The 22,836-nt window shown below is 32.2% G+C and overlaps 2 protein-coding genes and 1 long non-coding RNA gene across 5 annotated transcripts; all 3 read left to right on the top strand.

The window, feature by feature from the left end:
* The first annotated feature begins 728 nt into the window (after positions 1–728).
* On the top strand, positions 729–4,671 carry LOC114399468 (denticleless protein homolog). The gene is made up of 17 exons (XM_028361670.1): positions 729–872; positions 941–1,053; positions 1,126–1,234; positions 1,324–1,388; positions 1,487–1,525; positions 1,753–1,849; positions 1,964–2,060; positions 2,192–2,255; positions 2,328–2,404; positions 2,491–2,569; positions 2,866–2,942; positions 3,033–3,117; positions 3,205–3,273; positions 3,363–3,430; positions 3,504–3,552; positions 3,725–4,192; positions 4,277–4,671. The coding sequence occupies exons 1-16, from the start codon at positions 812–814 to the stop codon at positions 4,094–4,096; spliced, it is 1,521 nt and encodes a 506-aa protein (XP_028217471.1). The 5' UTR covers positions 729–811; the 3' UTR covers positions 4,097–4,192; positions 4,277–4,671.
* Positions 4,672–7,016: 2,345 nt separating this feature from the next.
* On the top strand, positions 7,017–10,621 carry LOC114399259. 3 transcript variants are annotated; one of them, XR_003663695.1, is made up of 7 exons: positions 7,021–7,295; positions 7,789–7,826; positions 8,031–8,108; positions 8,250–8,303; positions 8,378–9,408; positions 9,717–9,839; positions 10,144–10,621. It is a non-coding gene; the product is annotated as an uncharacterized LOC114399259 (long non-coding RNA). The 3 variants fall into 3 exon arrangements; XR_003663696.1 differs by having other exon boundaries at positions 7,017–7,295; positions 8,250–9,615; XR_003663694.1 differs by having other exon boundaries at positions 7,020–7,295; positions 8,250–9,408.
* A 6,174-nt stretch (positions 10,622–16,795) lies between these two features.
* On the top strand, positions 16,796–20,145 carry LOC114400430 (F-box/kelch-repeat protein At1g55270-like). Its single transcript, XM_028362871.1, has 2 exons — positions 16,796–17,335; positions 18,533–20,145. Exons 1-2 carry the CDS (start codon positions 17,309–17,311, stop codon positions 19,790–19,792), a joined length of 1,287 nt encoding a protein of 428 aa, XP_028218672.1. The 5' UTR covers positions 16,796–17,308; the 3' UTR covers positions 19,793–20,145.
* The last annotated feature ends 2,691 nt before the right edge of the window (positions 20,146–22,836 follow it).

Genomic DNA, 22,836 nt, shown 5'->3' with positions numbered 1-22,836 from the left:
AGAATTAAACCAAACAACAAAAAAGTAGGTGGTTTTTTTTTTATATTTTTGTGGTTTTCAAATTTTTTGGGTTGGTTTGATGGTTTATAAACAATTTTGTTTGGTTTTTAAACACTCCTCAAAACTTTGATTGATAACTAGAATGATTAACCTTAATGGTTAGACTAAAATGAAATTGTAAGAGGTGAGTATCTTTGATTGTTACGGGAATAGTAGTTATTCTCTGCAATAACTATCCTCACCTTTTCACATTTCTTATTTCACTTTTATTTTTTATTTAAATAAATATATTTTATTTTATTTTCTAAAATTCCTAATAACAACCAAACATGTTTATGGGAATGCTATTTATGTTTAGTATGAAAAAAGATTAAGAAGAAACTATGATTTCAAGTTACATATTTTACACAAATCTTTAATTTATTAAAAATATATTAAGATTAACTAAATATATTTTATACATTTACAAAAAAGCATGATTTTCGGGGATGAAAAAACTTAATTTCTATCAAACAACATGATGATTAATTAAGAAAAATGTTTTCATTTTGCTATTTTTTTTTTAAAAAGTTATCCCAAAATGGTTTTAAAAACCCCGTCATTTGACTAGTACTTATACAATAAAACATGAAATTTATTTAAGAAAAGTAATTTAAATTGATTGATAAATTTTGATTTGGGTAAATGAATTGAAGTTCCCTCCATCCCGCGTATTCATGGCGCCCATTTGGTACTATCAAGTATAATATATTTTCTTTGATTGAAATCAAAATCCCTAACCTAACCCCTTTTCTTCGTCTTGGTTCTTTGAATGGACACTCCAAGCTCCCACTCTCTCTTCACCCACATCGCCTCCAGAGAACTCTTCCGAGGTACTGCACAGAATTATTCATTCATTCATTCATTCATTCACTTCGTTTTCTCATTCTTTGCTTTGCAGTTCCAAAACGACCTCGTATGGACGGATTTGTCTCCGGCTTCAACGAAACTGGCCTCCTCGCCGTACAGCACAATGCCCAACACACCATTCCCCTCTCTCTCTCCTTCTGCAAGGTAATCAATGCTTGTTGCTGCTGCATTTGTCCGCAATTTAAATCTCTGATCCTTTCTTTTTCTCTCTCGCAGACTTCTAAATTTGGACACATTCTCGCTGTGTCCGATGAGGAGGGTTACGTCACCTTGTTTGATACTCGCCGCAAATTCCCTGTTACTTCAAACTTTGAAGAAAACTCAGGTTTCTTTGCCTTTTCAGTTTTATCGTGAAATACACGTAGCAGAGTTTTATGGTCTCTTATGTGAAAATTTGCCCTCTTTTGCTCTCAGAGAAAGTGAAGATTTGTGATTGGGTTTCTCACCATAATGCTGTTTTTGATACCTGTTGGAATAAGGTATATTTCTGTAGTTCGTTTGGTGAATTATTAGTTTGAGTTGTGTTTATTTTCTAGTGTATTGTGTATGACATGATATGGCTTGTAATTATTCGCAGGAAGATACCCAGATTCTCACTGCTTCTGGTGATCAAACAGTAAGTTATTGCGTTATTTATGCACATAAGAGTGGCTGATTATTAGCATAGGACTTCATCACATGACTTGTTTGTCAGATTTAGTTCAATCAAGTCTATATAGATATTGATTTCATGTTAATGATTTAGAATTGAATATGTTTTTGTGTAACCGGATATAACATTTAATCACTGGTTTTTTTTTTTTGAGATGGTTTTGGTTTTGATTGTTCTTACCATGTATGCAGATAAAATTATGGGATGTTCAAGAACAGAAGTGTCTTGGACTGTTGACTGGGCACACAGGAAGTGTGAAATCTATGTGTTCTCATCCAACTAATTCTGGTTATGTTTCATTTTACCTGCATCCCTGCTTAAACTACGGATTTTTATTTATTTTTTAATAACTGCAGTGTGATGTACTAGCTATTAATATTCATTTTATCTCCAAATTTCCAGATATTATTGTCTCTGGTTCTAGAGATGGATCCTTTCGTATTTGGGACTTGAGATGCAAGTCCACTGCTAAGAGTAGGTGTGGAGAAGTTAGCATATGGTAAGTGACTGGTTTTTTTTATTTGTAAAATTTCTAGAATGATTGTTTTCCTGATCTGTCAATGATTAGTTTGTTTTGAAGTTTAGTTTTTATTTACAAAATCTTTTTTTATCATTTGTTTACTTCACTAGTTCAATGGGAGGCGTCAAAGGAGCACATATTTCATCTCAAGCAAGACGAACTAGGAGAGGAAGGGTTAGTCTCTGCTGGATTAAGGTTCCTTCATATTTTGAAAAACCAAACTTTCTAACAATTTCTATTTGTCAGGCTGCTTCAATGAGCATTACATCTGTTCTTTGTCTCAAGGACCAGGTTTCTATAGCCACTGCTGGGGCGGTGGATAGGTTAGTTGGAAAAATTACCTATTGAAGTAAACATCTAATTTTCTGATGTTTTGACATGATTTTACTAAGCAATTGGTTTATTTCAGTGTGTTGAAGTTTTGGGACACCAGAAATTTGAAAAGTACTGTCACTCAGACTTCTCCTAGTCCTCAGTCAACTGAAAAGGTTGGTTGGAAATGTGTTGTAAAGTTATAGTATGTTTCTTTATACATTCAGGAAGTTACCAATTAATGGTGTTGGATAAATTGAACTATCATTCAGAAGTTTAGTAAGAGGTTATATTGGATTGTGATCTTGATTCTCGGAATAATCACTATAGCATCCTTAAAGTTAAAATGTAATGGTAGGAAATTTCAGCTGTATTATGCCTTTCATGTCATTAGGATTTTTTGTTTATATGGGAAAGTTTCAAAATGATTTATTCTTGAGTCTCTTGACAGTAATCTTCATTATTATTTCAGCAAACATTACATGGAATATCAAGCTTGTCCCAAGATGAAAGTGGACTTTTTCTTTCAGCCTCTTGCATGGATAATCGGTATCATCCTTTGATAGTGTACATTTTTCATTCTTCTGAGTTAAGAATGTACCGCACAATGTAAAATATACTGTTTCTTCCTCTTTGCAGAATTTATTTGTATAACACTCTTCAACTTGAAAAAGGGCCTTTAAAATCTTTTTCTGGGTGCCGAATTGAATCATTTTTTGTAAAGGTAAGCATTGCACCTGTATTCCAAACTATTTTGCATTCAGTTTCTTTCCTAATTCCTGACTTCTTTGTCTGATGTGTGCAATTTCAGTCTGCAATTAGCCCTGATGCATCGAACATAGTCAGTGGTTCTAGTGATGGAAATGCCTATGTTTGGAAGGTCACATTTCTTACTTTTAACGAGATATTGTGAGTTTGATACTTCAGTTTCAGTAGGGATATAATTTCACTAAATTTTCAAAATTTCAGGTTGACAAACCTCTGGAAGATCCTACTATTTTGAAAAGTCATGATGGCGAAGTTACAGCAGTTGACTGGTAAATTGGAAACCTAGCTTGGTTCTAGTTCTCTTTAATATATTATGGGTTTGTAACATTATTTATTTGACAGGTGTAGCTCTGAAATTGGGAAATTAGCAACTTGTTCTGATGATTTCACAGTAAGTGAAACTAACCTTTTATTTATTTATTTGACTTGAAATTGTACTTGACTTCGAATCAGATATTATTGCATACTATTTGCAGTAGCTTATTATCTAATAACCCCCCCCGTTTTAATGCCTTAACTCGTTTCTTTCAGCATTGTAACTCCTCCCAATTTTCTATTTTCAGGTTCGTACATGGAATAAAAACAGTTATGTCTCCAGTACACAATGTGCATCTGCCATCCGAAGAAGAGTAATGGCAATTCCTAGTATAGAGTGCAAAATGCTTTTAAACAATGGAAAAAGGTACTCTAAGACAAATGAAGATGCTTTCTTACCATACGATGCACTACACCCAATTACGTCGCCCACTCCAATCACACCACCTAAAATGAATATATCTGAAGGCAACCAACTTTCTTCAGGATTAGATCTAAATGCATCCTCTGAAAAAACTCCAGAATCTGCTTTGAAGAGCCCCTCATCTGTATTGAACCCTCCATCCTCCCTAAAAAGAACTATCCGAGACTACTTTTTAGCATCTTCAAGAACCTTGTAGGCTTCTTATTAAACCAACGAAATTCTGTAGTTAAGTAAATTTTTTGCACATAGTGCTTGCATGGGTGGCTTGGAACTTCTCCAGCCATGTTCTTGGGTAAGGTTCTTTTCCTGAGGTTCGAAACATTTCTTTATTTGTTTTTGTAAACTTGTGGTAAGGCATTTGTTTTTGCTTCTACAGGTTTGAAATGTAAAGCACATTAAAGGATTCGTTATAGCAACAATATTTGTTTTTTATACCCAAATTCAGATCAAGCTGGGGAGGGCAAAAGGTTGAAAACATAAAAAAAAGCTGGACAGATTTTTGCTTCTGCTGATTCCTAGAGACAAAGAGTGTGTGCTAACATTTTCTTGATGTGCATATGAATTCTGACTGTCAGGTTTTGTGCAATACTATTGAGCCAAAAAGTCTTGACTCAAATACCCTATTTAATGTGAATTAGTCAACTGTTTGAATGTAAGGCATGGCTAGACATAAGGTGCTTAACATTGGCCCTGAGCTAATGGCTATCTTTTTGCCAGAAGTTTTTATTCATGCTTTATAAGTGCAATGTACATACAGAGATGAAAGCGCTATGATTTTTTCACACAAAAAAGCACTGATTTTATTATTTATTTTTTAAAAGTAAACCAAATTAGAGAATATTACCTTGTCATTTGTCTCTTCAAAAATATTTGTATTGATTTATAATAAATTTTGATTTTTTAATTTTCTTAAAATACATTAGAATTTTAATGTTTTAATATTCGAAAGTTTTAATTTTGGTAACCCATTGAAATTAGTCATACTTTTTAATTTTTATATCTGAAAGTTCTTCTAAATTCTCATCTTTAAACAAAAATATTTTTAAGAATTATTATTGAATGAAATACGATATGTGTAGAAGGGGCATTTTAAAAATTGAATTTGTTGTTGACTTAGTTAAGGTATTCAGTTGATGGGTTATTGGTCTAATAATTAGTGGATCAATAGTTGAAATGCATGAAATGGTATTTACATTATTAAGACTTTAAAGTTTCAATTTTATAACAAATATATAATATACCAATAATAATTTAATGGTAGAATGAATTTAGAAATATTTCTGTAATTTATTATTATTATTCACAAATGATGATTAAGCTTGAAAACATTTAACGTGGCTCTATTAACATAATGGTTTTGGTAGAATTGGATTTCAATCTCTTAAATAAGACTTAAAATTTAAGTCTTGTAAATAAAAAGATGAGATTATAACTGAATTTTTTTAATTGAAATTAGTGATCAACAGTATTGGTTTACACTTTATGAATAACACTGTTAAAAGAAAAGTTGATGAAATTATAAAATAAAAAAAATTAACACAATGCAGGAACTTATTTTTACATAAAGAAAAGATAAATGTTAATATATCATAAAAATTAACAATATTTAATTATACATAGTGTGGACATGGGTACATGTGTATAAATTTAAGTCTTAATAAACATTAATTTAATATTAAAATCTTGACAATATTTAAAAATAAAATTAGTAAAAGAATTACTAAGAAAAGGAATTAGTGTCATAATAAAAATATTAAACTATATTAAAACAAATATTTTTTTAGTGCATGTAATGTTCATGGAATATTATTATTACTTCTTACTATTATCGTCAATAATTGTTAGAAAGAGTTTTTACAGATTTAAATGAATAAACTATGTTATAAAATGCTGATAAAATAAGTTATAAAAAGAATAAAATGTTATAATTGTCTCATTATTAAACTTTAATTAACAAATATAATTCACTGCTGCTCTCAAAACTTGCACACATAACGGAGTGAAGCTGGTGATGGTTAGAGTAGCGCCACAATGGTCTCCTCAACCTCTCTCAGAAATCCTAAGTTCCTCGTCCCTTCAACTCCAACCCTCTTTCGACAGAGTTCCCGTTCTCAATCCCATCGTCGAAATGGACGGTAGCATCTTCACACTTCAGTAGCAGTAGCTTTAGCTTCATCACAGTTTGTTTGGTTGCTTTTTGCTTTGCTGGTTAGGTGATGAAATGACGCGGATTATATGGAGGATGATCAAGGATAAAGTATGAACGCTTCAATTTCTTAGTCTTTATTTTTTTATTAGACTAATACACTAAATTAATTATGGATGGTGAGAAATTTTAAATTTTAAGAATTTTAAATACTATTGAAATTTTTTTATTTTTAGAATTGTGTTTGGATAAAAAAAATTAAAATTATGAAGTTGAAAAAAAAAATGAATGAAAAAAAAAAAAAAGATATGGCTGGTCAGTTAGTTATATCTGTTCCCTCATCTGGAAAAAAACGGTAAGAAGAATTTTAATTACTTAAAGGAAATTAAAATTTCAGATTTTTAGTTATTTAAAATTCTGTTTCAAAATTCCAAAATTTTAAATTTAAAAAAAAACATTTAAACAATAAATTCTAGATTACATAAATTCAAATTCTCTTATAAATTACTTTCCTCAGTTAAAATTCTCTGTCCAAATGCACTCTTCGTAATAAAGGTTTGCTTCAAAGATTAGCTTAGGAATTTTGCACCCAAGTTTTATCCATTATTTAGTTAGTTCTTGGAATTTTAACTACTGGTTAATTTAGTCTGTGAAATTATTCTTTTTCGTGATGTTAGCAAATGATGGTTATTTTACAAAAATATGGACTAAAGTGACTGATATTGTTCAGTAATTTTAGGGTGTTACTCTTATACTTATTTTGGTGGTTTTGGATCTGCTTTTAATATGAACAACTGGTTTTGTGTCCCTGCAGCTTATATTTCCTTACCTGGATTTGAACATATAGTATTTTGATTTGGGGCTTCAAAATCGTGATGCTACTGATGACAGGGTTACTGTGGAAAGTGCTGAAGCCACTCTTGAGTTTTTTTATTTAAATCAATGGAAGTGAGAAAAACAAAAGGCAAGCATAGCACTTTAACTATTTATACTTGATTCTTGTTGTTGCTGAGAGTAGATGTTATGACAGAGTTAGGTCTCTTAAAAGGGAGGTACAAAGAGAGATTAGACAAGTCTATGAAGTTTCTGAACATAGTGAGGATTTGAAATCCACTAATGGTACTTATTTAGCTTCAGAAAAACTGCTTTAGACCTAAAACAACCACTGGCTGGGAGAGAGTTGATAAGGGGAAGCTGTTTGTGTTTGCCTTATTTGATTTTCCATCTGGATGCTTGAAGTCTGAGCTGAGTATGTTTTAATACCATTTTTTTTAGGGTCCCCGATAAGTTTTGTTCTTGTCTTCCTACTTTGACAGTTTTTTTTCCATTAGGTTTAAAGGTTTTGTTTTACCATTTACCAAAAAGTAGGTAAATATCTTGTGGCAATGACATTGTTCTGCACACGAATCCTTTGCTACATTTGTTGGAGTGGAGCACTTGCATATTTAAGGGGGTTTCTCTTCTTTTAACATACATTGGCATGGGATTATATTTTTGGCCTCTCTATGGTGCTCTGCCAGTGTATGTTTCAAGGGACTTGCCATTAGCTACAGACATGTATAGGGATTGCACTGACTCGCTGCCTTTTTTCTTTTCACCTGATGTATTTTTCTACCTGATTTTTTTGGCTTTCTTATGCTGCTTTTAACTGTCATTCTCTCTCTTGATTCTAATAACACTATTTTATAAACGAAGTTTTGAATCCCTTCCCATTCGTTAATTGAAGCTGCTGTTTGCTGCAGGTACAATGTTGCAGTGAAATGTGCAACAATAACACCTGGTTAGTTGCATTCAGCTTTAAATAGACCAAATATTTTGTATCATGATTCATGAATTAATAGACTACTTTGTTCCATACTCAGAAGTTTTGCTAGATTAAATTTACTGGTTTGTTCATATTACCTAGTGCACAGCAAGGGGGCACTAGTGCATAATCTTGATTTATTTATCATTTGATGTTATCTTAATCCTTCTAAATTTTCAGATGAGACCTGAGTTAAAGAATTTGGACTGAAGTCCATGTGGAGAAGCCCCAATGGCACAATTAGGAATATTTTAAATGGTATCGTATTCAAAGTTACTTATTAACAAATGTTCTGAACCCAATTTAATTAAGTGCTGGTTCTTTGTTTGTTGAAAATGTTACTTCTATTCTAAAACTTTTTCAAAATATTTTTTTGTGATATTTTTCCTTTCTTTGTAGGTACTGTTTTCCGTGAACCCATAATATGCCACAACATACAGAGAATTGTTTCCGGTAATGCCTTAACTCTTGTTTGATCCTTAATAGAGGTGAAGAAGTACCATTCAGAACTTATTCTTTAGTTACAGGATGGAAAAAACCCATTTGTATTGGTAGGCATGCTTTTGGTGACCAGTATCGTGCCACTGATGCAATAATTACAGGATCAGGGAAGCTTAAGTTGGTATTTGGTATGTTAATTTCCAAAGCCCTGCTTTCAATGGATTTTTATAGACAAGGACCACTGGGAGTTCTTATAACCGATATATGCTGATTCTAGAAAGTCTGGGATGAGGATTGAACCTGTTATCTAGTGAAAACAGTGCAATTTGCCAAGGAGATGGGATTGAATCCCTCCTTTATGGAGGCACCATTCTACTGGGGAAGGGGGACATCAGTTTCACTCTCCTTTTTTCCTGAACTCACCTGTGCACGTCCTTTTGCTCATGAGTTTCCTACTTTTTTTTTTTTTGAACGGCCAAAAGTATCATATATTATATAAGGATAGTACCAGGGGTACTACAAAGATACATATAGAAAGCCATAGGCTGAGGTTAGAGAGTAAAATCTACACAAGCTTCCCCAACTAGAGACCTTACAAAAACCACCCATCCTTCCCATGCTAGGAGAAGGCAAAGGACATAGATGATGACCATTATGAAACGGAATGGCAAAGTCCTTTTCCCACCCCCTCAACCAAGACCAGGTGAGAAAAATTACATCATCCACCAACTTAGAAATATCAAACTGTTGATTTTTAAAAATCATAGCGTTCCTGTAGTTCCAAATAGAAACTGTGGCTGCTACCCACCAAACCTTCCACTTTCTATTAATAGCTTGCGAAGCAGCCAAAGAGATGTGCTGAGTGAAGTGGTCCACAGGCCTACAATGCATGACTCTAGCTTCCTTGACCCAAGAGATAAATTCCCACCACAGTGGCATAATCTTTTTGCAAGAGAAGAAAAGATGAGAGGCAGATTCCACTTGGCTTTGGCAAAAGGTGCAGAGGTCACTATCAAGCGCGACTTGCCGTCTAGATAAGTTTTCCTTAGTCGGAAGTCTATCCCACAGGAGTCTCCAAGCAAAGGATAGGGCTTTCGGAGGAGCTTTAGATGGGAAGGTATCTCTTATCATTTACTGGTTTTAAGGCAAAGAGCCCAATGCATTTCGGAACTGTGGTCCATAGGTCCAACAAGCTAACTTCCATCAGAAAACAAACAAAACATGTTTCTCTTGATACTCTCCATTTAAGATTTACTTAGCTGTTTAATTTTTGTCAATGGACTCATTTTGAATTATCTGCAAGAGGGCATGCAGTGATGTTCTTGTATAAACTGATTTACTCTTCTTTTTTTTCCTTATGTTCACCCTTCTTCATTCTCCTTTTTCTCTGAATCTGTTATTGACATGATTGTTATTATTTACTAGAGCCAAGCTGGATAATAATGAAAAATTACGGGAGTTTACTCAAAAGTTGGAGGCTGCATGTGTTGAGACAGTGGAGTCAGGAAAGATGACTAAAGATCTTGCAATTCTGATTCATGGACCCAAGTAATTGGATCTTTCTTCCCTCTGCTTACTCATTTGAATAATTTATTATTGCAGATATCTTCAAAATTTTTGTTTTACAATTTGTAGCTAACTTCCTTATTATTGTCCCTCTTAAGAATTTATTATTTAATGAAATATTTGGATCTTTGACATTCAAATAAGCCATGTTTGTTTGTTAAAACCTCTTTATTTATTATTTGATTAACACATGAATTTGATTTGCGTGTTTATATTTATAGTGTCTACAAGTTAAACTGGTTTGTGGCATCATATTGTTTGACACTTGAGCATGCATTATGTGTAGGGTATCAAGGGAATTTTACTTGAATGCGGAGGAATTTATTGATGCTGTGGCACATACTATTGAGAGAAAGCTCCGAGAGCCTGCAGTGGTCTAGGCGTTATTTTTGCAGGGGGAAGGAGGAACAGAAGTTGGAAAAGCTAAACAATGGTTTGATGGGTGCTTAATTTTTTGGCCTGTGACACATATTGGTTGGAATCATGGGACCCTCGAATGTCAGGAAAACTTTAATTGGTGGGGGGTCATGACAATTTGATAATTGATTCTTAGGTTCTTTTTGGATAAGTTCTCTAGTAGAGCTTGTAAGAGAAGAGCTTATCCAGAAGCTCTGTTAGTCCTTTGGCCACTGGCTGTTCCATTCTTACACACCACTACTGTTATTTAAAACGTTAAAATTCCCTGAGTATGGACCAGCGAAATTAGGAAAGTACAAACTTTTGATGTGAATAATGCAGATGACGGATAATGTTTTTACTGTGAATTGGATGCATTTTTTTAGGAACACTATATGTGGGTTTTTTTTTTTTTATAGTAATTCGTGGGTAAAAAAGCATTTGGGTTGAAATGTCAATATTTTATGGAGGTTTTAGAATATCCATCCTTTTCACCCAGTTTTCACATTGTCGCGCACCTCACAGTTTGAAGTGTTGCCCTGATGTTGTGAATCATCTTACTCAAGCTCAATCTTTAGCATCGATAGTAAAAGTATTGATCTTATGAGGACTGTTATTGGTTTTGTTAAATAAAACCAATTAACTTAGTTGGTTAAATAAAGTGTATGAGTTATTATTCCATCTGTGGAACACACTCTTTAGCACATATTCAAACATATCATATCCAATTGGTTAAATTTTATTGAAAATTATCAAATTGGAAGAGAGAGTCGTTAAATATGATGTGAGATTTGGCAAATTTTGTTATTTTTAATAAATTTTAATTAACAAGAGATAATATGTTAAAGAGTTTGTTTTTACCATTTCTCATATGTAAATAAAGAATAGAACAAAAGCTTGAGTCCAATGAGTGTTTGGAATGGTACGTAGATACTTGATTTTCCTTCAAACAATATTGGTTTTGGATTTGAGTTTTGTAAGTGGAAGGAGAATAACTCCACTAAGAAACCTAACCTCGTCGTATTGTGGATATTTCTAACAACTTAAAATTTTCTCGCGTGAAGGAAATGAACACAAGCAAGAAACCAAACAGAGACAAATATTTCAGGACTGTCATTGGTATGCACTGGACCATTCACATTAGCGGCTGAATGGTATGGAGAGGAGGAACAACACGACAGACCCAAATGGGAGGGGTGAGGTTAGTGCATGAAAGAATTCATTTTAAAATGGAGTTCTTCTCCTAGAATCCAATCTCTACCATGAAGAACTTTTGAGCAAAAATAATAGTAAATTTGATGGATATGATTTCTTGAACTCAAAAACCTCTATTAAAGATGTTCATATACACTCACAATATAAAATAATTTTACACCTTGTCGAAATCATAATTCATTATATATGAAAAATTTGTTGACTTATATGATAATACTTTAGGTTGATATCAACAATACTTTGTGATTAGATAAGAATATAAAAATTATTTTATATCATTAAACTCTTTTTAAAATTAATAAATAAATTAAACTTAATCCAACTCACTTTAACTCATGGGCCAGTGCCTGAGCTTTCATTGCCTTCCTCGGCTCATACTGAATATCATATTCTGATAATTCAATAGCTCATACCATCATTCTTGCTGCCAACTCAGGTTTATGGATCGGTTCTTACCACAATCTTGTTGGATATCTTAACTCTGCACCTTGTTGCAAAGCTCTGCTTGTAAAAAAGTACACTTGCTTTTGATCTTCAGGGGGGCATGGGAATTTAATGGTTCAGGTTGAGCCACACAGAAATGACCATGGACTATACACCTTCCACAACACAAGGACCTCAACCATGTCTTGTCCCCAAGTTTGAGAATGACATCTCTCCACATCAATATATCTCCTTCTTCAAAAAGGAAAAGTGGCTTCATTAATAGTTCTCATCTATGAAGCACGGACACTCCAGCCCCTTGTTGTGTCCGGTGTCCGATACGCGTCCGTGTCAGTGTCCGACACCGACACGACACCCGTATTATGTTCTATATTTTGGACATTACATGTATTCACGTGTTCGTGTCGGTGTCGTGTCGGTGTTTCATAGGTTCTCATTTATCCATAGTTCTCAACACATTTCTGCATACCATTATTGGTATACACTACATTGAATAATTCTCAAAGTCATTTTTTTTAAAAAAAAATTGTAACCTACTGTTTACGCTAGGTAGGGAGGCACCGAAAAAGAACTTTGCTTTTTGCGAAATGGGATGAGAGCAATAGCTAAATGTGATGGTGACTATTAAGCATTAAGTCCATTTACCAACTTTGCACCCTACTTGGTTTTGTGACAAATCTATATACATATATATATATATATTTTGAGAAGGACAATATAGATATTAACTTTCTTGAAAACGATATGGGTTGAATTATGCAACTTTAATTTTGAAGGATATATGCACATGGCATTGCGTTGACCGTGTTGTTAGGTTTTCTAACACCACGAGTAGGTTCATATGGAACGGACAATTAGTGGTTAAGTTTTTTCTAGATTGGACCCGCCATTGTTGAATGCAAAAAGGTCATAATTTTCAATTAACCAAGCTAAGCAAAATCTAGCTAGTACTATGTGATAGTATTTTGTTTCATCATTCACTTGTAAAGCCAAGGGGTAGCGGTCAAGGAGTTCAGGTAGAGATCAATTAATTGCGATTTTAATAATTAATTAATTACTCACACAACACCATGATGATTGAAGAAATTGTTACCGAAAGTGGGGTTTAATTAATCAAATCAAATACCACATATATTATTCCATTGGCCGATCTGTCTTAAACTTTTGAAGACTGTGTGAAAAGTTTAGTGGGGCCATTTTAGTTAAGTCATGTAATTGGAATTATTGCTTCAAATGGGAATATAAAAAGGACATTGTCTGCTTAATGGTCATGGAGATTAAACATAAACTATGTATATACTCCTAAGTAGCTAAAGGCTATAAGAATTTTAACAAATCAAGTGCAATTGTCGATAAAAAAAAGAAATATAAAGTGAGTGAACGGTTAATGTGTTAAATTAAACTTGAATCGTTTGAATATCATGTGAGTTTAATCCTTAACAAAATTAATACTTAATTAATTAGACTTTATTTATCTTTTAATTAAATTTCGAATTTGTGACAGATTTTTTTCTTTTGATAAATTGAAAGGGTAAAGAAAAAAAAAAAAACTCTAACATGTGTCCAGCTGAAAAGGTGTTTGGTGTCATTGAGGAATGAAATCCCAGTCAGTGGAAAAGTATGCCTCACTCGTTCGAGAAAACGTATCTTTGCAAATAAGATAGCACTATACTGCACTCATGCCATTAGTCAGGACTTTGGAGTAAAGAATTAGGACATATATATAGTTGAAGTAATGCCAGATTTATGGGAAAAAAAAAACTAGCAAGCAAAAAGAAAGCACAAATAGGAATTCTAATTATTTTTTTAGTGCACTTTTTTCTTCTTCGCGTTTATTACTATTGAGTATTGAATAAGCATGAGAGAGTTATTCAGCAAGTAACTTCATCTACAATTACATTATTTATATCGCAGGGGCAACATTGAGAGTGTGATGATAAAACTAAAAAAAAAGCGGAGGCAACATTTAATAACCAATAAAGTTGATAATACATCACATCAATAACACAATAAATTACAATAAGATTTAGTTGTAATTTTTATCAATCCATTTTTTTTATTATTTTACAAATTTTATAATTTAAGTTTTATTTTCAAAAATTTTATCATTTAAGTTTGTTAATTTTTACATATTTTACTCACAAAAAATTTAAAATAAAACAAAACAATATATTTTGTTATCAATGTAATGATAAAATACATAAAAATTAAATGATAAAATTTATGAAATTTTGAAAATTAGATGATAAAATTTGTAAAATAAATCTTGAATAGTAAAATTTATAAAATTATAAAAATTAGATAATAAAATTTATGAAAATAAAATTTAAATAATAAAATTTATAAAATAATAATAATTTGATGATAAAATTTATAATTAAATCTTCTACCGTAATCAATCAATTTTAGAAACAACAAAACAATGACTCTTTGAATAATACAGTGATTCATTCTACATTTTATTGGATTTTTCATCCTTTAAATTTATGTATTTTAATCTTCCTTATAAAAATATATTACTTAGTTACTTTGGTGTTAATGTGATGTTAATTCATATCAACTTGTTATTGACCTAGCAATCTTCTATCAGTTCTATGCATAGATTGATGTGACATTCAATTTATATGCATTTATTAGATAATAGGTCAACACATACTTATTTTGATGATTTATAATAACTAGTTCGATTGCATGATTTTTGTATCGGCGATATATTATTCAAATTTCTATTCTATCAATTTTTGATGGTAGAATAGTGGTCTACCATGGTAGTGACAGATGACAGAGAATTATGATTTGATTTTGGAGAAAGACATTGAAAATTAAAAATTAATCTCTCAATGTGAGATTCATTTGAGGTACTAACTTCTTTTAATACATATTTTCTTAAACATAAAGACGAATGATCAAATTCATAAATAACATTATCTATCAATCACATTACATCATATTTATAAATGGCAATAAACTTTTGCACATAAAAAAATAACAATATCACACTAAGCTTTACATTATGTATAAATACATTAAAAACAAATATTATTGCTGAAACTAAAATGTAAGCTTAACAAAAAATTAACAATATTTACCAATAAATAAAGACACTTGAGTGACTCAAATGCAATTAAACTAAAAACATGTGTAATAAAAGATCAAGTTTTATAATCCTAGTTAATTTTTTGTTGGATCTGGTAGTGTTATATAACTTTGAATATTTTTTTAATTTTTTGTTCTAATAGAAGATTAAATTTTATGATTTTAAATTATTTTTTTAGGTCTCATAATGAGCCCACTTTTTAATATTTATTTATATTTTATTTTAAAATAATTAAAATTAATTAACCATTTTTTTTAGTTTTATGAAAAGAGATATTAAAATATATTTTTTGGATCTCCATGCAAATCTTGGTTCTTCTTATCGAATAACAGATCTCCACCGTAGACATCAATCATTTTGCTCCCGATCTTACTAAAATTAGATCTTATATGGAAGATGAGGCAGTAATAACACACAGATATTCTAATTATACACCTATAAAAAGGAAATCAAACGGCAAAAGCGTGTGTAGGTAGGCTAGTTATGATAATCCAATCAGAATCAGAATAATTTTGAGTGCAGGAAGAAAAAAAAAAAAAAGGAGGAACAAAAGTAAGTACTAGTTAGTAACTCAGCATAAGCATGGCCCATTTCTAATCATATGCAAAGGATGATAGAACACCCACCACTACCAAATTACCCTTTGGTGGAGTGGGAATAGTTACCATGATGTGTGTGTGTGATGATGTAGATGCAGTGTATAGTGGGTCAAACAAACAAAACAATGAAACATACCCCCTGCAACACATCTTGCATTACATTATTAAATATATAGTTGGTGGAGTGTTTTTCTTTTTTTCTGCAGAGGTGGACCCATGTTATTTTGTTGTGAATCTTTGTCTGTCACTATAATTTCACCCTTTATTTGTTGTGTTTGCATTTTGCAAATGTTCAACTCAGCAATGTTCCGGAATTTTGACATATTCACTCAGTGTTAATGATGATCGCCTGATAAGATTTAACTAGCTTATATTTCAACTCATAAATCAGACTTTAAATACATCTAAAAATATAAATTATTTATTTATAAGTGTGTGATTACGTGACTGCACCAAATCCAATTCTCACATGACAGTATTTGCATGGTATTATTATAGTATGTAATTTTGAAATCCAATTCTCACATGACAGTATTTGCATGGTATTATTATAGTATGTAATTTTGAAGTTTTGACTTTCCAATTCCCAAACCAAAACCCTCCTTCTAGTCTCCAAACAAACAAAACAATAGTTATCTTCCAACCCTAGTTGTCAAATGCTCCTCTCTTTTCAGATGCGGATCCTCTCCATTTCACAGTGTCTGGTCAAATAAAGATGAACCATTGGATCATATCAGTGGCCTTGATCTTGCCACCTGTCATGTTTACCTTATTCTTTTTTCTATAGATAAATAATTAAAAATCCCTCCGAAAATTAATGTAATCATTTTATCAGTAAAATTATTATAATATTTAAGAATTAATTTAATATTAAATTACAAAATTTTAAAATTAATTTATCTATCAAATTAAGTTGTTTATTTTTATATTAAATTTAAACTTTTTGATTTTTCAAAAATCAATTTATCCGACAAATTTAACTATTTACTCTTATTCTTTTTTCTTTTTACACAGCATATGCGGATGTGAAGTGAAGTGGAGGTGACCGGCGGCGACGGTGACATTTTGCCATCCTCCTCGGCGATCTGCAACAAATGACGGGGAGAGAGAAGCAAAACACGTGGCAGAATCTCGATCATTGATGTAATCTAACGGTTGAAATGTTTTGAAACTGCACCTGCAGTTGGTGTAGAGGATCATTGTACTATTGTTGAAGACGAAGACACTGTGTTATAGTCTTAGTCTTATGCTTGGTAGGTTGTGCCGTTGAGTTGAGTTTTGAGGTGATGGGCCCAAAACTCCACTGAGAAGAACCAAAGAAAGAAAGGAGAAAGATTGTTAGTTTTTTTTATCAGCGAGGAAATCGAATCTGCGAATTTTTCCTTTCTTTCTTTTCATTTTATCACCCAATCAATCTTATAACTCCAACTTCAAAAGGGTTTCTCTTTACCTCTTTCAGTGCTTCTCCCTTTGCCCCCAGTTTCGCTGTCTAGCATTTAGTTTTAGGTTTTTGGAGCTTCTCATATTCTCACATGGGTCTTCTCCTTCATCATGCTTTGTGATTAATTTCCTTCTCAAGTTTCAATCTTTCAAAGAGGAAGAAGAAAAAGAGGCTCGTGGGACTGGATTCGCTTGAATTTCGTGTTGGGTATGGCGTTTGAGAGATAAAAACTTCATTTTTTTAAAGCCCTGAAAGAAAGATGGACAGAGTTATTCAACCTCCTTTGGTAATTAGCTTATTCTGCACTTTTTTTCCTTTTACTAGTTTATATGCCATTTCATGTTTAGTTTATGAGGTCAAGTGGAAATCCAATGCTAGTTTAGTTTGAGTTCCCTTTTTTGTGTAGCTCTTGATGTTCTAATTGTTGATTTTTTGCGTCGCCCTAATGTTGTTGTTTCGATTGGTCTAGTGGTGAAGGGAGAAGGGAAGGGGGGAGAGGCGGGTTCAAATCCCTCCTCCTAACAAAAACTAACAATACTAACAACTAACATTTGGCGTTAAAAAAAAATGTTGTTGTTTCGAAGGAGCTTAGAAAATGTTTGTCTAAAAAGGAGCTGCAAGACCTCTTTTTAAGGTATTGTGGGGATTAATGAAGGGAAGACTTTAAGAATTGATGCTTGGAAGATTCTGGTGGTTTTAAGGAGCTCTGATTTTATTCTATACTGCATGCCATTACTCACTGAACATATCTTTTGTTACCCTTCTATGATATATGATGCATTTTAACCTCTACGAAATTTCTGTGTCATTTTCTTTGAATCACTGAAATGTTGTTACTGGCTTTGGGGGCATAATAGATGAGAAATGCTTACAGTTAAATTTTCTAATCCAGGTGTTTAGATAAGGATAGTATTTTGAATAATCTAACTGCCAAATTCTCAGTAATGTGAGATCATTTGTGCTTTTATCCTAAAAAGTTAAGCATGTTGTTCATCCTGAATTTTGGGGATCGGTGGACACAAAACTAGTGGATTAATTGTCTTCTAACATGGACCAATCGGTTCTGAGGTTTGAGGTCTGTGTACCATGATGCATTTCCTAGGTCTCATTACGTAAGACCTTCAAATGCCTTATCATATTGTGAGTGCCAACTTATGCAGTTCAATATTATTCAAAATGTCATAAAGCTTGTTGTAGATTATTTTTTCATGATTTATAAATTGGTGATTAGCTTATGTGTATATATGACTTTATCTGAAACCGAAAGATTGCTCTCACTAATTAATGTTTAATTTATTAGTAAATGAGGTTCTCTATCTTTTGCATCTCAAGTATTATCTGCATTATATGCTGAGGGACATCAATGTCTCATGTTTGATTCCATGGATCATAACTTCACAGTTTACAGAAAAAAGGGATGTGCTTTCATTTTAATTAAAGAGTAGATAAACAATTTTTTTTTTATTCAAATGTGTTTGTGCAGGTTGATACGACTGCGTGTTTATGCAGAGTAGATACAGGCCTAAAAACTGTTGCAGGAGCAAAGAAATATGTCCCTGGAACAAAGCTCTGTCTTCGGCCTGACATTAAACCATCCATTCACCCAACTAGAAACAAGCCAGCACGTGGTGACAGAAGCCGTAGTCAATCCCCTCTACTTCCAGGACTCCCTGATGATCTGGCTATTGCTTGCCTAATCCGAGTCCCACGAGTTGAGCACCGTAAACTTCGGCTTGTCTGCAAAAGATGGTATCGTCTTTTGGTTGGTAACTTCTTTTACTTTCTCCGCAAGAGTCTTGGAATTGCAGAAGAGTGGATATATGTCATTAAGAGGGACCGAGACGGGAAAATATCATGGCATGCCTTTGATCCTGTGTACCAACTATGGCAGCCCCTGCCACCTGTTCCTAAGGAATATTCTGGAGCTCTTGGTTTTGGCTGTGCTGTTCTCAATGGCTGTCACCTTTACCTGTTTGGAGGGAAGGACCCACTAAAGGGATCCATGAGACGCGTCATATTTTATAGTGCTAGGACAAATAAATGGCACCGTGCCCCAGATATGCTTCGTAGGCGGCACTTCTTTGGCTCCTGTGTCATAAACAATTGTCTGTATGTGGCTGGTGGGGAGAATGAGGGTGTGCACCGGTCCTTGCGATCAGCTGAAGTGTATGATCCCAACAAGAATAGATGGTCATTTATTTCAGATATGAGCACTGCAATGGTGCCTTTCATAGGAGTTGTCTATGATGGTAAGTGGTTCATGAAGGGACTCGGTTCTCATCGGCAGGTTCTGAGTGAGGTCTATCAGCCAGAGAACGATAGCTGGTACACTATTTATGATGGAATGGTTTCTGGCTGGAGGAACCCTAGCTGTACCCTAAATGAAAAGCTCTATGCCTTAGACTGCAAGGACGGCTGCAAGATTCGGGTTTATGATGAGGTTGCTGATTCATGGAGCAAGCATATTGACAGTAAAATGCATTTGGGGAGCTCACGGGCTTTAGAGGCTGCTGCTCTTGTCCCCCTGAATGGGAAACTCTGTATCATCCGTAATAATATGAGCATTTCTCTGGTTGATGTTTCAAAACTTGAAGATTTGAAAGGATCATCCGCTGAACAGTTATGGGAAACCATTGCTGGGAAAGGACAGTTCAAGACCTTGGTCACAAATCTATGGTCTAGCCTTGCTGGGAGAAATCGACTCAAAAGCCACATAGTTCACTGTCAGGTTCTTCAAGCTTAGAGGTTGTATAGTTCTAAAAAAATCGACAATCAGCTTGTCACAAGTTACAGTATCTCTCATCTTGATGGTATATGTTTGTGAGAAGCTGGGACAAATCTTGCCAGATCACCATGATGCAGTCTATTGTTGCTTTTTATCTCAAACACTTGACATCATGCTCATCACAAGAGGTGAAACATTGATGAGACGTTTTACTAATCAAGTAATCATATAGTGTTACAGATATTGATACGTAGTTGTTACATTTGAAAAAAAATTGAGTAGTCTGCTTACAAGATCACATGGTTTTATCATTAGCTTGTCTTTTGTTTTACTGCAACCAATGTGAAAAATAATAATACTTAAAAGAGTCAGTTTGGTATTCTTATAAATTTGAGGGCGAAAAATTCAAGAATTAGTGTTGAATATAATTTTTCATATAAAAACTCATCTGTGAATTTTTCACCCTCATTTTTTGTAGCGACTATCAACTCTTAATATTATATATAAAACTCTTTGCATTACATATCTACAAGAGCACAAGTGGAATCAAGTCTACTGGTGAAACACTACTAGCCTGTTTTGTACTATGACATTAGTTACAATTTTTGACAGTTTGAATATAGCTTCTTTGTAGTTACAAAAGTGATGAATAGTACTAGCTGTCTGTCAGGTGATATTGATGATTATACTATCTGTCAGCTAACATTGAAGTACAAAAGTAATTAATAATATGCAAAGTATACACCCTTATGCTAATTATGTATATCAATAATCAATCAGATATTTTCCGTATACATATTTAGCATATGGGTGTATATTTTGTATATTATTCATCACTTTAGAGAAAGAAAAGTAAAATTCTGAACCTACAGGGTGGCTTCTTTTGTACTCCCTATGATGTTATATTACACATGTTTTGTACACATTTTTCTTGGGATAAAATATAAGAAAATTTTAATTAATTTTATCTTATTTAATAGACAAAATTATGTTTTTTTTTTTAAATTGCACCCCATGTTTTTTTCAATTGCATCTGACATTCCTCCTTTTTTGCACCTATAAAAAATTCTTTAATTGTTTAACTCATATTACACTCAGGCTTTACCTCCTAAACACAGTTTAATAATTTAACAGAAAGTAGACACAGGCTGGTCATATGACTCTTAATGAAAATTTATGTCTAAAATATCCTTATCTTCTTCCTCTTAACTCCATAAAAGACATGACATCATTTTTAACTTGAAAATATTTTAACACTTTTCCTACTTTTTCTTTTTTCTCTAATTGGATGTGAATCCAACTTTTTGATGGACGTGAACTCACCTTGTTAGTACGCATATGTTAACATCCTTCTTTCTTCTTCTTTTAGTTCAATTTTTTTGGTTCGTGTTGGGTTGTTTGATTTTTACGTTTTTATTGGAGGTGTTTCCAATAATGTCTATTAATTGAATATGATCATTTGTTTCAAATATTAGTGTTTTCTCTTGCATTTGTGTTTTTAACTTCTTTCTTTGAAATATTTATTTTTTATGACTAGGGGTTTGATATAATGTCTCAATCAAGAGTTGCATCTTCTTCTAGTGTTAACAACAATGAAGTAAGTGTCAAATATTAAAGGAAAAATTATTATTGTCTTAAGAAAAGTCTATTCACAGGATCAATTGTTAATTTGTTATTGAGTATTTAACATAAATGTTAGGACAATTTGATCTGTTCACATATTTCAATTGATGTTCATTAACGACATTAATAGAATGGGTGAAAGTAATGTGAAAAAGAGAGGAGTATCAAGTGCAATTTGAGAAAAACACTGTTTATATATTTCAATTGACGTTAGTTAACGATATTAATAATCGGTAAAAGTAATGTAAAAAAAAAGAAGGAATATCAAGTGTAATTTGAGAAAAGAACATGAGGTACGAGTGTAATTTATTTTATTTAATATTAGTATTTTTAAAATATCTTTCATTTAATTGAGATGTTAATTTTAATGATTTATTTATTTATTTTTGATATAAAATTCTAACGAAGGATAAGTTGAAAAAAAAAATTAATTGAAATTGGTTTGTTAATAAGACAATTTGAAACTAGAGGAAGTACTGTTTTTTAACTTTAATGAAAAACTTATTTTTTATATAATAAAAAATGAATTGGTTAGACCAGTAATTTACAAATTATTTAAACTTAAATTTGATTGATAAAATTTTATATCCAAATTATATAAGATGAACATTAAAAACACGTGCTCATATGAATGTATAATAAAAAGAAAATTAGTAATTATATTTTATTGTGCTGAAACAACATTAATTGATATCAAATATTAAATTCTTATAAAATGAAAATTTTAATTTTATTTTACCAAAAATAAATTTCATAAATGAATCAAAGGTATTAGAAAGTTTAAAAATAATTCATGTATCCTATTAAATTAATGGAATAGTTGAATCCAAAATTTGTACAAAGTAGATATTAATTGTCTTAAAAATTAGTTGATACTTGTTCGCTTGAGTTTAACAAAATATATTGTTTGAAACATAATTAGACAATTCAATTGATTACTTATTTACAAATGTCTAAATTATATTAAAAAAAGTGACCTAATTATCAAATTATCATGTGATCCTATTATTAGATTGAAAAAATTATTTTAAAAAATATTGGTTTCTTCTTCCATTACTATAAAATGTTAGATACACAACAAAATTTTATAATAACTTCTACATAAGAGAGAAGAAAATAAGGGATGTGATAAAGAAAAGTAACAGAAAAAGTGTGCAAAAAGTTGTTGTAAATTTGTTGATGAAATATGAACGTTATTTAATAAATAAATGTCGATCAAGTGTGCAAATGGGAAAAAGAAAAAAAGCAAAAACTTCTTAAAAAAAACCTAATGAAAATATTAGAAAAAGAATTATAAGTCCAATATGATGATAATTGTATTTTAAAAGTTAAATAAAAACATGCACCAACTTTTCAGGAGGCCAGTCACCAACCAATGTAGTTCTAATACTTGATAGAGACGTGAAGATATCACTTGGACCACAATGTTGTTTCCCCAG

This window comes from Glycine soja, chromosome 19 (assembly GCF_004193775.1).
Source record: "Glycine soja cultivar W05 chromosome 19, ASM419377v2, whole genome shotgun sequence".
NCBI classification, from domain to species: domain Eukaryota; kingdom Viridiplantae; phylum Streptophyta; class Magnoliopsida; order Fabales; family Fabaceae; genus Glycine; species Glycine soja.
The sequence above is the reverse complement of the archived record's forward strand: the minus strand, read 5'-3'. Positions and strand labels throughout refer to the sequence as shown.

Coding starts and splice junctions, on each gene's coding strand:
- LOC114400430 (XM_028362871.1), top strand. CDS start 17,309: ATGGACAGAGTTATTCAACCTCCTTTG. Junction 17,336..18,532: donor GAGTTATTCAACCTCCTTTG/GTAATTAGCTTA, acceptor GTGTTTGTGCAG/GTTGATACGACTGCGTGTTT.
- LOC114399468 (XM_028361670.1), top strand. CDS start 812: ATGGACACTCCAAGCTCCCACTCTCTCTTCACCCACATCGCCTCCAGA. Junction 2,256..2,327: donor GACGAACTAGGAGAGGAAGG/GTTAGTCTCTGC, acceptor TCTATTTGTCAG/GCTGCTTCAATGAGCATTAC. Junction 3,431..3,503: donor GAAGTTACAGCAGTTGACTG/GTAAATTGGAAA, acceptor TTTATTTGACAG/GTGTAGCTCTGAAATTGGGA.